We start from the raw sequence: 15,777 nt of genomic DNA on the forward strand, positions 1-15,777 counted from the left end.
CAAAAAACAAACAAAAAAAAAAGGAACCTGGTATCCATAGAAAGCTTCTAAAAATAAAAGAATCAAAATCCTTCAGCAATTAAAAATGCTATCAACCCCATCTCTAAAACAATAGCACTGGCCGCTGCTGGCACTGTGGTGCAGCAAATTCAATTAATGCTTGCAGCATGGGCACCACAGAGTGGAGCACCAGCTGAGTTCTGACTGCTCTGCTTCTGCTCCAGATCATTTCAGTGCCAACAAGAAAAGCAGTAGAAGGCGACTCAAGTACATGGGCCGCTGCTACCCATGTGGCAGACCTGAATGGAGTTCCAGATTCCTGGCTTCACCATTTGGAAAATACACCAAAGAATGGAAGGTATTCACTCTTTCTTTCTTTCTTTCTTCCTCCCTTCCTTCCTTCCTTCCTTCCTTCTCTCTTTCTCTTTCTCTCCCTGCCCCACCCCCGCTCTACTCTTGCTCTACCTCTCTTCCTTCCTAATAAATAAATAAACAAAGGGCCCAGCGGCGTGGCCTAGCGGCTAAAGTCCTCGCCTTGAAAGCCCCGGGATCCCATATGGGCGCCGGTTCTAATCCCGGCAGCTCCACTTCCCATCCAGCTCCCTGCCTGTGGCCTGGGAAAGCAGTCGAGGACGGCCCAAGGCTTTGGGACACTGCATCCGCGTGGGAGACCTGGAAGAGGTTGCTGGTTTCTGGCATCGGATCGGCGCGCACCGGCCCATTGCGGCTCACTTGGGGAGTGAAACATTGGACGGAAGTTTTCCTCTCTGTCTCTCCTCCTCTCTGTATATCCAGCTTTCCAATAATAATAAAATCTTTAAAAAATATACATAAACTAACAAAATAATGTAATACAGTACAATCAAAGGAATCAGGTGCAATTACAAAGTTATTGCAAGGACCCAGCACAGTAGACTAGTGGCTAAAGTCCACTCCTTGCACACCTGGGGATCCCATATGGACGCTGGTTCGTGACCTAGAGGCCCCACTTCACATCCAGCTCCCTGCCTGCGGCCTGGAAAAGCAGTGAAGGATGGCCCAAAGCTTTGTGACCCTGCACCCATGTGGGAGATCCAGAAGCTCCTGGCTCCTGCCTTCAGATCGGTTCAGCTCTTGCTGTTGCAACCGCTTGGGGAGTGAGCCAGCAGACCAAAGATCTTTCTCTCTTTCCAAAAAAAAAAAAAAAAAAAAAAAAAAATCAATCTTTTTTTTTAAAAAGTTATTGCAAATATGAAAGAAACCAAGAACCTAAAATCTAAAGTCTCAAGCTATGGAACAATAGTCAGGCAGCCATTTAAACAGACTAAAGAAAAACATGATTCTGAAATGAACATTAAAATAGAAGATACCAGAGACAAATATTCTAGGGGACATACATCATGGATGGCAATCTAAAGAATCAAAACCCAAACTGAAAAATGTTAAAGGCTCAGAAAGTGACAGACAGAGCCCAAGAAAATCTAACCTAGAAGTAAATGCAGTTATCAGAAAAATAAAATGAGATAGAATATTTTATTCTAGAATCCAGGAAAACTTTCAGATCATAAAAGAAAGAATTCTTCATACCAAAGGGTCCTAAATGAGGCAAACAGTCAACCGCATACATTTCCCAGGAAAAGGATCGGCCTTGAAGATGAAGAAAACTACTTTCAATCTCCAGCCAAAGAGATTACATCATACACAAGAGAAAATTAAACAGTAGATTTGTAAATAACAACAACAGTCAAGGAAAAGTGTTGGCCGAGGATTTTCCAGCTAATCGGGTACCCTTTCAACAGCAACACTCAAGAACACTTCAGACACAAAAGGATGTGAAGAAAACTAATGTATAGGGGTCTGCCAGCTGAGGGGCTTACTCGGAAAGAGATAATTTTATACTCTAAAATGAATTCAAGAAACAATTTCAGAGAAGACTTAGGAAGGGTCAAAAATAGAGACATAGACAAAGATTCAACAGACACCTGTAAACAGTAAGAGAACAGGGCACGTGATCTTTTCAGGCAGGGTCGAATTCAGGTCCAAAGCGTTAGATGTCCCAGCAGTAACAACCAAAGGAAACTTTCTAATACTAACTGCTGCAGTTGGCAATGGATATAGAAGAAGGACCTAATGCACTAAATGTTACTCAGCATCCTCATATAACAGAAGGTATGGGAGAGACAAAGATAAGGACAGCAGAAACAAAAAATCATAACTGTTTCTGTCAACACAATTCAAATGATCAAAAAACAAGCAGGCTATAGAGAAACTTTAAGTCATAAAAATGTCTTCCGAACACGTGCAGCAAACTTTATATTCCAATAAAAAGAAATGTAGCTTCAAAGCCAATGGAACAGTCCTGAAAAAGGACCTTATTGAGTCATAAAGAAAACTTCAAGGTATTCCATAAAGCAGACATGACTTGATCGAGATGTAACTAAATCAATTCCTCTTCTTGTGATGGCAGAGTTGTTCATACTGGAGAAATTCTTCCACAGGAAATCTGAAACAACTACTTTAAAAACAAGCAGCTGGGGCCTAGTGCTATAGCCTAGCAGCTAAAGTCCTCGCCTTGCATGCGCCGGATTCCATATGGGTACCAGTTCGTGTTCTGGCTGCTCCACTTCCCTTCCTGCTCTCTGCTTGTGGCCTGGGAAAGTGGTAGAGGATAGCACAAAGCCTTGGGAACCTGCATCTATCTGTGTGAGAGACCTGGAGGAGGCTCCGGGCTCCCATGCAGTTGTTGCAGCCACTTGGGGAGTGAATTAACAGACAGAAGATCTTTCTCTCTGTATCTCCTTCTCTGTATATCTGACTTTCCAATAAAAATAAATGAACCTTAAAAAAAAAAAAAGTAGCTTGAGGCCAGCATTGCAGTACAGTGGGTTAAGCTGCTGCCTATATTTGCAGCTGCCCAAATGAGTACCAGTTTAAGATCTAGCTATTTAGCTTCCAATCCGCCTTCCCTCCCTGATGGTCCAGTGTACTCAAGCCCTCCTATCCAAGCGGAAGAGCTCAATGAAGTTCTGCAAGACTTCTGTCTTACAATCATTTGGACAGCAACTAGCATATGGAAGAGCTCATCCTCTCCCTGCAATTTTTTTTTTAAATTAGAAAGTCAGATATACAGAGAGGAGGAGAAATAGAGATAGAAAGATCTTCCGTCCACTGGTTCACTCCCCAAGTGGCTGCAACGGCCGGAGCTGAGCCAATGTGAAGCCAGGAGCTTCTTCGGGTCTCCCATGAAGGTGCAGGGTCCCAAGCCTTTGGGCCGTCCTCGACTGCTTTCCCAGGCCACAAGCAGGGAGCTGGATGGGAGCAGGGCTGCTGGGATTAGAACCAGCACCCATATGAGATCCCGGGTGTGTGCAAGGTGAGGACTAATTTAGCGCTAGGCTAAAGCGTTGAGCCTTCTCTCTGCATTTCTTAAACAAGTAAATCAATCTTTTTTAAAATTTGAAATTTATTAACTTTTTGACATCATAAATATTCATAAAATGAAGGCTAATGTTCTTCCCATTAAAATGTTATTCATTAAAGAAGCTCCTGTCTCCTGGCTTCAGATCGGTTTAGCACCAACCATTGTGGCCACTTGGGGAGTGAATCAGTGGACAGAAGATCTTTCCTCTGACCCTCCTCTCTGTAGATCTGACTTTCCAATTAAAACAAATAAAATCTTTTTAAAAAGGTGCTATTAATTCATAACTGTTGAACTACCAAGACCACTTGAGCAAGACCCTCAGAACATGCCCCACATCAGGGACCTGGGATGGGTGGGAGACTGGGTGGGGCTTCTCCCTTTATCTCCCCTTTTACCCCAGATACAGGAAAAAAACAATGTGGAAATAATAGTCTTATCCACTTTCTTGTAGCCCTTGAACCTTTTGCCCTAATTAACTATGTAAAGATTGTCAAAAATAAAGAAAAACAAAAAAGACAAAAAAAGGCGCTATTCATTTTAATTCCACAGGAACACACAAATACAGCAGTTTTCTACCTTAAAGGCTAACCAACCAAGGAGAGAAAGACACCTGAGCTTTTAAATGCAAATTATTCACTAAGTATACATATATTCCCATGTTCTGATAAATTCTGTTAGCACGGACCAGTACAGTACTTAATAACTATTCTGCAACTAGCAGATAGTCAATAAAGATCTGATTGACCAACCAAATGGTGTAACTTAGATGAGCTTCTTACAAGAAATTGAAAAACTACTGTTAAAACTCCCGTTAATCTGCAAATCATTTTTAGTCATAAGAAAGTGAGCACAGTATACATTTGGTGTGGCAATTAATATGCTAGTTAAATCCCTCATGTCCCATAATATCATGGGTTTAGTATGTGATTCCTGATTCTAGCTTCTGGATAGCATAGACCCTGGGAGGCACTGGTGATGACGCATGTACTTGGGTTCTCGCTACCCAGGAAGGAGGCGTGGATTGAGTCCAGCCTGCCGCAAACCCAGATGTTACAGGTACCTGGAGAGTGAACCAGCAGATATGTACTCAATCTGTCTCTGTCTTTCTGCCTCTCAAATAAAATTAGTCATAAAATGTATAAAGGAAATTTTATAAAGGAAGCAAGTATAATTATTTCTCATTACATGCTATCAATAACCTCAGTGTATATCTATGCAAATAAAATGAAGTTATAAACAAAAGAATCTATTCAGAATATTCAAGATGTTTTTAAGTTCCAAAAATAATTCAATGCTTAATGGAATAAATGATTGCGTATGAATGGTACGTGTGTGTGTGTGTGTGTGTGTGTGTAGAGCAACAAAAATACTTTCATCTCCCAAAGATAATCAATAAAATACTGAAATCACACATTTTCAGTTAACAGTCCTAGGTATTTTTCCCTAGCTTTGCTATATAATCTACAAGGGATTAGACTCACTTAACATTTCTATAAATCAGTAACTTCAAAAATAGCATACTGACAAATTGAGAAAATGGCCCATTTCATAATTCACTAAAAAATTACTTAAAGAACATTAAATACAGAGGAGATGGTCCCAGAATATCATTCCAAACACTATGACAGATAAAATAATATTGAATGCTTAGTCCCACACTCCCTTAAACCAGCACTTCCCAAATTTATCCCTGAAACAACATGCTTGATAAAGTAACCTTAAAAAGGATCGGGGAGGGGCCGGAGCTGTGGAGTAATAGGCTGAGCTTTTGCCTTTTGAAGGCAGCCATCATTTGTGGGCACTAGTTCCTGCCCCAGCTTCTCCACTTCCAGTTCAAATCCCTCCTTAAGGACCTGGGAAAGCAGTGGAGGACGGCTCAGGCCCTTGGCCTCTGCACACACAGGGGAAACCCAGAAGAAGCTCCTGGCTCCAGATCGGCTTAGGTCCAACCACTGCAGCCATTTGGGGAGTGAACCAGCAGATGGAAGCTCATTTGCTCGCTCGCACGCGCTCTCTGTCTCCCCTTCTCACTATGTAACTATGTCTTTCAAATAAAAATAAAAATAAGCATTAAAGAAAGATGAGTTCAAAGAGATGAAAGGGTATCTCATGGCCCCACAGCTAAGCCTGACTTCTCTGCATTAAGAGCTCTGTGACATCACAACCTCATCGAGATTTTATTCATATAAAATCTTTTTCTAATCTGTATTTTTCTCCCCCCCTCAACCCCACAACAAGATTTTGAAGCATGTACGCTGTTACCAGCCCAGGGGCTATTAATGTCTGAGAAGAAATTTCTCACTTGGGCTAGAGTTGTCAAGACTTATTAAACCACAATGAATATATAATCAGGAAGATGACACCAAATACTAGCCTCTAAATACAGTCAATTCTTCAGGCAGAATATAATTTCACTTGCAAATCACACATCTAATCTGAAAGGGTAGCTGGTAGTGACAAAGAGAACACGTGGCCAGAAGTTATGGAGCACACCTCTCTCTCATTAGCTTCCGTCACTAGACAGTCCCCTACCCTTAGGCAAAACACTTGCCTCTCCAGGATTTTTGTTCAGCACATGCCGGGATATTTGCAGATTTGAAGTTCCTTTCCATCCATAAGGACATGTATCTTTATTTTTATGTACCTTGCTACTCATTCATTTCAACATAGCATAGCATCTACATTCTATTACTCTCAGCTAGGGCCATTTTATTACACATCTCTAAGCAAGCAGTTGTCCTTCAATGAGTTCAAATCTACATCTCCCTATACTGGACTGCTGGTCGTGATCCTTTCTTAAGATCTTCCCTAGGTTTTCTGTTTTCTGCTTTCTGTTTCACATAGGGGACATAACAAATGAACCCAGTGAAGTCACTGCCTGGTGCCGGGTTCCCTCTGAGTTCTACCATCAAAACGCTTACGACGTCAGCTACGCCTCGGTGTGCGCGTGCTTTACAGTTTGGCGATTTGATATTTATTCTTTGAATTTAAAAAAAAATGCAGTATCATTTATTGGTAAAGCTTTAAAGTACACTAAAAGCTAGAGGTAAACTGTGCTACCAACCACCTTCCAGTTCCTTTTGCACTCTGCTCTTCCAGTTTCTGCAGCTCTGAGGTGTAAGCCAATATCCGGGCATTGCACACCATGAGGTTCTTAACGGCGAGTAAAAGCTGATCCTTCTGAGTGCTCAGGGAAAGGAGTTTCAGTATTCCTTCTCGCATTCGGATCTCTAAGTCTATCTTTTCTTGAATGCTGCAGTCCTAAAATTAAAAAAAGAAAAATGAGAAAAACATTTTCAAAAGGTAGTGAAAATCCAAGGTTACACTTCTTTTTACCCTTAACAGGTGGAAAACGAGAAACATGATAGATATTAAGTTTCCTCTTTTTCCCTCTCATTCTCCCTCTCTCTGTCTGCTTGTTAAATTTAAAAACAAAAGAAGAAAAAAACTTAAAAAGAAACATACAGTAACCAGTGTGATGACTGTTCCATAGATAGTATTATATAAACTGTATTATGGCATGGCAGGATGTGATCGACAATTAACTGATTGAGGGAAACTTTTTGTGAAAAAGAACAGGGCTACAGGAAGGAACCAGGGCCCAGCAGCGAGGAGGTAACTGGCTGTTTGTCACGATAAGCAGAACAAGGAGACCTCAAAAGCCAGAATGAAAGCACTGTGCCTAGAAGATGACAGAAAACAAGCTACACGGACCAGGAATGCAGAACACAGCTCTGGGCAGACTTCATGTTTCACAGTCACTACAAAACTACTACATAATTTCAGTTCTGAAAGTTTTATTATCCCATACAATGAACCTGCACTGGCCTGATTCTATATACATCTTTCATGTAGCATTAAAATTCTGCAAGCTGAATGTACAGTTCTGATTTAACTCTGAGACTTGGTGAACACTGTAAATCATAAGATATTCTTTGCTACGCACATGCACTGATGATTCTGTTACGATTCTTTTTGACGGCAAAGTGGATATTTCAGCTTATGCAGTTTAAGAAAAAAAAAAAAAGAGCACTGCAGTTTACCTTCCACTTGTATCAATGCATAAGTGAAAAAAATTGTGCTGGGGGCCAGCACTGCATGTGATGAGTTAGGCTGCTGATATTGATGTCAACATCCCACATCGGTCTGTTTGAGTATGGCCTACTCTGTTTCAGAGCCAATCCCATGCTAATGCGCCTGGAAAGGCCACGGAGCATGGCCCAAGTGCTCGTACCCCTGCCATCCCACATCGGAAACCAGAGTGGTCCAACTTCCTGGCTTTGGCTTAACCCAATCCCAGATGTTTCAGGCATCTGGGGAATGAACAGCTAGATGGAAGATCTTCGTCTCTCACCTACTCCCTCTGTCACTCTTTCTTTAAAAAAAAAATCACTACAACATGAGAAGGGATTCTACTCATAAAATTACTACATATTAAAAAGATTACCTTTGCAAAAAATAAGGTGACTACTGGGAGAGTGAATAGTTTATGATGATTCATAGATGATCCAAGCCAATCCACTGAAGCATTCACAAGTGGAAAACAACTTAGCTACTGTCTGCAATTACATCATATGATCACCACATAAAAACCTTCTCGTGTAGTTTTGCCACTCAAAACTAGAGTACAAGGTCCAGCACAGTAGCCTAGCAACTAAAGTCCTTGCCTTGCACACAACAGGTTCCCATATAGGCACTGGTTTGTGTCCTAGCAACCCCACTTCCCATCCAGCTCCCTACTTGTGGCCTGGGAAAGCAGTCAAGGATGGCCCAAAGCCTTGGGACCCTGCACCTGCATGGGAGACCTGGGAGAGGTTCTGGGTTCCTGGTTTCAGATCAGTGTAGCTCTGGCCATTGTGGCTGCTTGGGAAGCGAATCAGTAGACGGCGGATCTTCCTCTCTGTATATCTGACTTTCCAATAAAAATAAATAAATCTTTTTAAAAAAATCTGTGTACAACACACACATAGACATTTGCCGGTTTTCCTTTTCCACACATGACTGAGTTTCAACTCCATTCCATTTTTTTATGACTTGCAGATCCCCATATAAATTATTTTAATGTAATTAGCAATTAATTATAAGAATTATCATTATGATCCGTGTGTCCACAGAAACTCTGGCAGACAACTTAATTAATACTTCTTACAGTGACCAGAGGAGGGTGGAGCTTGCTTTGTGCCCGGTCAGTCGCTCTAACCTCAGACTTACACCCAGATGAACAGACTTCTGGCGCGCCCCCCAGGCAATGGGGTCACCACAGCACCAATGATGGACACAAACCAATATTCCCCAACAAGTAGGGAGGAAGCAACTCCTGCTTCAGCTTCTGTGTTAAGGGGGCGTTAAACCTCCCTTGCACGTTTCTTCCCAGCTTTTCTTCTTCCTCTGTAGCTCCCTGCTTCACGTCTGTCTTTCTGCTACACAGGGAAGGGAAGCCCGAGATCGAAGTTCCCTGGAATAAAGGCCATCTAAATTTTTTTCTAGCCACGGCCAATGTGTTCCTTCCCTGGTGGTCGGCGAATCTTACATCAATGTTGGAGGGTATATGGTGGAAACAATTTGATGCTAGGATGAATAGCCTTACCCTGCAACTCAAATACAGATACCATCTGATGACGCTAAATTCAATTGTATTTTCTAATAAAGCAGCATTTAAACCAGTACTGGGGTCCTTAAAAGCAGCTGCCATCAGAATCAGTTGAGGTAGAGGATGGTCCCTATAAAAATAAAAGTTTCTAGCGCCTGACACAGTAGTTAAAGTCCTCGTCTTGCATGCATAAAGGATCCCCTATGGGTGCTGGTCCGTGTTCCAGCCGCTCCACTTCCTATCCAGCTCCCTGCTTGTGGCAGGATGGCACAAAGCCTTGAGACCCTGCACCCTGTATGGGAGAGGCAGAAGAAGTGCCTAGCTCCTGACTTCAGATCAGCTCAGCTCCAGCCATTGTGGACACTTGGGGAGAGAACCAGCGGGTGGAAGTTCTTTCTCTCTCCTTCTCTTTCTAAAGTCTGACATTCCAATAAAAATAAATAAATCTTTACAAATAAAATAAGGTACCTAAACCTACAACCTACCCCAAGGTAGAGCCCCAGGTTGTGTGTGTGTGTGTGTGTGTGTTTAAAGTTTCTCTCATGATTTAATGTCCAGAACCACTGTTGGGCTGTTTGAAATTCTAACATTTTCAAAGTTGCAACAACCATAAGCAGCCAGCAGGTGGCCACAGCCACATCAGGGGAATCAACTTCTAGGGCTTCTATCCGGGCACTGCAGATTTCACATCATTCCGGTCAGAGTTCCTGAAAAACTTATGTAGAAGACGAAGTTGCTGCTCCCTATGGAAGCAGATGACACCTTTAGAATCCTATTCTTGAGAGCAGCGGCAAGCACCTGTTTCTGGAACTAAAGTTACACTGGAGTGCTTGCCACATCCATTTGTATTCTCAACCCATAACGGCAGAGCTGAGTAATCCAAATTAGTTTGTGGCCTGCAAGGCTGACAATACTTACTACCTAGCCCTTTACAGAAGTCATCTATTGAGCCTTGGCCCTGCCCAATGAAACTACAGCTACCTCCCTTGCAGAGGCTAACCTCAGGGTTAAGACAAGTTAAATTGGTGTGTGAGAGCTGATACAAGCAGAATGAACTGGTGTCACGCATGGTTTTGAACGCATGGAGTTTTTGGTTTTTGATACAGACTCTTCTTTTAGCCAGTTGTGTATTCTCCACAAAATTTCTTTTAGTAAACAGCTACACTTTACATGCAGAAGTAAACTTTGTTCGAGCAATGTTACCTCTAGTAAAGAAAGGGCTTGATGGAGTGCAGTGACCAAAGGACACTAAGGGCTGCTGGAGAGGAGAATAGGGCTCAGCCTATGCGGAGTGTGCATCTGAGTGGATCAGGGAGGACTGGGACCTGACCAGGGTGGGCATCACTGACAGCCTAGGCATCTGGAGGGACCAAAGGGGAAGGCGACTTCCACCTGCCTGGAAAACAAACTTCCACCTGCCTGGAAAACAAACAAACAAACTGGGAAATGCGCACCCTCCGCCCTCTTGCCGGCAGCCAGGCTTTTCAGTACTGAACTGAGAAGCCTGCCCAGGGCTTCTCTGCTTCCTAGGCGGCTGGGTTAGACCAAGCTACACTATCAGCACAGGCTCTCTGGCCTGCAGACCATCTGTCCCGGGGCTTCGCAGCTGCTACAACTAGGCAAGCCAGCCTCCTCCCTAATGGATTCTCCTTCCTCTCCTTGTATGTGTAGCTTTATCAATTCTGTATCTCTAGAGAACCCTAACCAATGCAGTGGTCTTGGTGTTGCTACTAAGAACTGGTTAGAAAACCTTGAAGATGGGCTGTTGGTAGGACATGCTATCATTTACCTCATGGATGTAGACCAGCTACGTTAGCAGGAAGAGCAACATGCAGGTGGAGGAAGACAAGACTACAGAAAAGCAGCCCCAGGACTCCTATGATGTCATGTCTCTGAAAAAAACCTCACGCACTTCAAGAATTATTGATGTACACAACCGCTCTGGAGAATGCGAACAGTGAACCACTCGGGGGAGTGGAACTGCAGAAACAATTCTTAAATTCTCACACCTCTATGTATATTGACTTCTCCGCAATGGAGAAATATTAGCTTTCAATTTTTATTAAGATTTCAGAAGCCCAAACATTTACATAAAAAGATAGGTGACTGCCTCCACCGCTCAGAGGAATGAGACTAAAACTAAAAGAAGAAGTGAGCAGCCTCTCCAGGGTGTCCTGAGTCTAGGTGCTGTGCTAAATACTCTATTGAGGTTGTCAAATCCCCACACCCATTCCACAACTGGGGAAAGCAGAACATGGGTGAGACAGATAACTTACTAAAGACTGCACACCACGCACAGCTGAACTGAACTCAAATCTGACCCCTGCCTCAATATAATGTGATGTAAGGGGTTTGCAGAGGACCCTAAGAATTCAGCAAGATGTTTGTCTAGAGGGTGACCACCCCAAAATCTTCTGTTTGAACCCCTACTAGAGAGTAGCTTCCTTCATAGCCAAGAAAACAACCCAAATATTCAGTGCTAATCAACTATAAAATTCCCTTCCCGACCTTCAGTATTCCTATGAGATTGAAGACTCTCACTAGATTTGAGCAATTTTCCCCCAAACAAAAGCAGTAATTCAACATTTCAGCTATTTTGATTTCACTGTGCCTAAGGGATCGGTAAGCACTGGACCAATTCATCTCTAAGAAACCAAGTCTTTATGCATATTTAACATTTTCATCCCAGGCTGTTAAATTGTTTTCACGACTTTGCCCTCTTGTCTCTTTGTACTATTCCTAAACATCCCTCCCCAGCAGAAGAACAGGAAACAGAAGAACAGGAAACAGAAGAGCAGTAAACTTCCTTCCGGACTAGGGAGAGGAGCTTTCTCTGGTCCTCACTTGGTTCCAACTTTGGGTCCCCACCCTCTCTTGCAATGACCATCAGGATTGCTCTGGAAACCCCTCAAAACAAACAAACAAACAAAAATCTAGAATAGATAGAGAACAAGGAAAGCTTAGAATCAGACAGGAAACGGTCGGCGTGGATTCACTTATACCTTACTAGGTGGGACACAAAGATTAGTTACTCCTCACTAGGGTATCGGAAGATTTCTCTGCACACCCCTCCTAAAACTGTTCTGTACTTCAACTGTTGACATATGTCTTGTTAGAGTTATAAGCCAGTCTAGACTACCCAAAAAAAAGCCAAGTTCAGCAAAATTATGCTTCAATGCTATAAAATGCTAAATACTATAATGAAAATAGACACGAGACAGCTGAATAGCAATCTATAGCCATTTTAAGGTGTATAGAACCCGGTTGTATATAAGCAAAAATTGAAATGTCAATGAAAGTCACAGGATGTGGTAAAGAACTTGCATTTTTTTTTTCAACATGTTGGTTACTCAATACTATGTCAATTGATTCCATAACATTATAAATTGTTGCTGATGTTATGTTGGGGCTTTTAATTGATCGGGATGATACTGTGCCGGCTCTACCTTCAGACCAGAGATGGTCTCCCCAAGAAGCAATTGAACTTCTCTGGACAATAAGATGCTGGACTCTATGCTTGGGTATATGCTTGCAATGAAAGAATCTCATGTGAACTTGAACTGTGGTAATGCAACAAGGTGGAGGAACCCACCATGGGGGGAGGGAATCCCAGTACCTATGAAACTGTGTCACATAATGCAATGTAATTAATAAAAAAAAAATGTGAAAAAAAAGATATAAGAAAAAAAACCATTCCTGCAGCACAGAGCTCAGGAAACTCAGATGGCTTACTCAGATGGCAAGAATCCCAAATGATTCAGAATTTTTTTTTTAACCATCAGTCAGGCTAGCCAAAGTATGTAAGAGAGGATATAGAAGACGCCTTTACAGCAAAACCTTTGAAATTTTTAGAAATGCTGGCATAAATCATAATAGTAGAGTTAATTTACATAATCATTCCTAATTCTTTATTTTTCACAGTATCATTGAAAATTTCTTAACAATTTTGGATCTGCTATGGAAATTCCAGACTGCTAAACAAAAATATTACGCTGAACCAAAACAAACTGCAAATACTCTGCCGGTTTTGACATGCAAAATTGGCAAGCTGTATATAAATTAAAGTTAAAATTAGCACGTGATTGAAGCAGAAGTTCCGGCTTAAAGGAGATCCAGCTTAAAGACATCAGAAGTTTCTATTAAGAACCCCCCCCCCAACCAAGGTTAAGATTGGGAAGTGCAATATAAAATTCTAATAGCTGATGCTGCTAAGACATAATGTAGGTCTACATTCAGTAGAAGGATTTCTAACACAATTTTATCAGCTGAACTACAAACGTCTACACTATTTAAAGTGCCCCTCCTTTCCCTTTCAAGTGTTTGCAAAATAACCCACTATCAAACCTCCTATGTCTTCTAAAGTTCAGAGGTTGCAGTCGCTTCCGCACTCCGCTATCCACCGCTTCTGCTGGGTGTAGATATCGCTCCAATAATCGAGCTTTCCAATTTTCCGTTAAATCCAGTGATAATCCGAATATCTTCTGGGAAGTCCCCAGGGCATCCATACTCCTGAATCTCCCGATGCTTGCAGACACAAGGGTGTCTGAGGTGAAGGCTGCGGACAGGTGCGCCACGAAACGCTGGCTGCGCGGCGCTCCACACCTTTCCCGCCCTCGGCTTGCTCCCTAACCTGGGGTTCAGTTGCCCCTGCCTTTCGGGGACCCACGATGCAGCCTCCTAGTCCCTCTCCTTGTTTGTGGCCGCGGCTGATTTCGAGTGGCCGAGCGCCGTCTTCCCGGACGAGGAAACAAAGCAGCCACGGCCCCCTCCTCAGCCCGCAGCTGGGCCCCTTCCTCACTCACCTGAGGGGCGCCGAGCCCCGCCACACCGACTCGTGTCTGCTCCTCCATCTCCAGCACCAGAGCCGGGGCCGGCTCCACTCCTCCAAACCGCAGATTTGAAAATCCCGCCCCTGGCCGCGGCCGCGGAGGACGCCAACCGCCCGGCCGTACCAAGTGCCGGCTGCAGGGGGAAGGGGCGCAGGGCTGGGGAGGGGAGCGAGGGAGAGGGTGGAGACGCCGGGAGCGCGAGCGCACGCGCAGTGGGCAATTCCCGCGTCCGGAGGTGCCAGCTGCCGGAAGTTTGTGGAGACCCCGAGTTTTGGGTTGCGGGCTGTGGAGCGAGGACTTAAATCCCAGGTGGGGTTGTGGGCAGGCCTGGGTCGGGAGCGGGCGTGGCCTCGAGGAAAGCGTGGGCTGAAAGTATGGTTTTCGGGGTCACGGCTTTGCCCTGCGGAGCCCACCTGTCCACGGTCTCCTGACGTGACTGAGGCGCACGGACTCGAGGCCGCGGTTCCTGGACCCGGCTCCGAAAACGCTGGGAAGCCCAAGGTGTGATTCCTGGTCTGAGTGACATCTCTGTCAAAAGTGGAACGCCTTGTCGCCCAGGGTCCCGCCCAGCCCGGAATCCTATTGGTCAGGCTCAAGAGGCACCAACCTTGGCCTGTTGCCTCCAGCATCTCTTCAGGGTCGTCCACCCGAGAACTCTGTCCTTTCGCTCCAAGGACCCCTTTCCTTCCACTCTTAAGTGGAGTTCCTTCCCCCAAAATGATCCAAGGACGTTCTTCCTCTCAGGGAGTCTACCAGGTCAGCCCACCTTCACCTCCCAGGAAGACCTTGGGCGCTTTTGTGTCCACCCGCAGAGTGAAGTAAGGGTGTGTTTTATTTATTTTGGGTGTCTGTTGTCCTGATACCTAACTCCATCTTGTGGCTTTCCCAACGTGGATTTTCTTTTTTAAGAATTGGTTATTTTTGTTGGAAAGACAGATATGAACAAAAAGACACTCTCAGTTGACTGCAATGACTGGAGCTGAACAGATCTGAAACCAGGAGCCAACAACCTACTCTGGGTCTCCGACGTGGATGCAAGCTTTGCCAGGCCACAAGCAGGGAGCTGGATAGGAAGCAGAACAGCCAGGATACAAACCAGTGTGCATATGGGATCCCAGAGCTTACAAGGTGAGGATTTAGCCACTGAGCTATCGCACCAGGCACCCTAAGTGGAGTTTAAATTAGACGTGATCATCTTATTTACAAAGCCCACTTTTAAGCAGTTGAAGATGAAGATGGAAGTATGATGGATGCTTCTGTGATTTGAATAAGATTTGGTTCCTGAGCTTCTGTGGGTGTTCAACTCAGGGTCAAAGCTGAGGGTAGTAAGAAGGTGGACACAGTCCCATGGTGGTACTTGGAGAGAGGTGGGCCCTTCTGTGGGTCCTCTAGGCTCTTGGCCATGTGCTGTCAGTGGCAGCTGTCACAGAGGGCTCCAGCATTTCCTTCTGCCTCCAGGAGTACCCTGTTATCCTTGCTCCACAGTGGCGCCACCACTGTCTCTGTTGCCAGAGGACCAAACCAGTGGGGTCTGCCAAATCTTGGACTACGTCCCTCCCAGACCATAAGCCCAAATAAACCTCCTTTACTAAGTGGCTTCTCTGGGGTACTTTGTGATAGTGATAAAAAGCTGATTCATGCAGGTGATCTTCCTCTCAAGTGGTAATTTGCATCTCTGGGATCCTTTTAAGTAGGTGATGCGACCAGCTGCCCAGTTAGGAATGACTCTCCCCTTCTGTTAGGAACGTATAGGTCATTCCTAATGACCTGTGTCTTCACACACAACTAAAACATGTAGAGCTCAGAATTACCAACAGAGAGCTCCCCTCTTCTCTCCAAACACAAATCTGGACTCCATGGTCATTATGTACCACTTAGGCCAGCACACGCCTCTCTTCTATGCTTCTCTCTTTGTGGTGTAATTATTCCCTACTCAACTTGACTCGCATGAGCCTCGT

The 15,777-nt window shown here is 44.1% G+C and overlaps 1 protein-coding gene across 1 annotated transcript in view; it reads right to left on the minus strand.

The window, feature by feature from the left end:
• Positions 1-14,306, minus strand: part of RTKN2 (rhotekin 2) — a 56,753-nt gene extending 42,447 nt beyond the window's left edge. Inside the window, exons 1-2 of the mRNA XM_058671380.1 lie at positions 13,793-14,306; positions 6,465-6,661 (exon numbers count right to left, since the gene is read on the minus strand). Of these exons, the coding sequence (XP_058527363.1) occupies positions 6,465-6,661; positions 13,793-13,840 (245 nt within the window). The 5' untranslated portion in view covers positions 13,841-14,306. The remainder of the gene's footprint in view (positions 1-6,464; positions 6,662-13,792) is intronic.
• Positions 14,307-15,777: the final 1,471 nt, after the last annotated feature.

Source organism: Ochotona princeps, chromosome 13, assembly GCF_030435755.1.
Source record: "Ochotona princeps isolate mOchPri1 chromosome 13, mOchPri1.hap1, whole genome shotgun sequence".
Classification (NCBI taxonomy): domain Eukaryota; kingdom Metazoa; phylum Chordata; class Mammalia; order Lagomorpha; family Ochotonidae; genus Ochotona; species Ochotona princeps.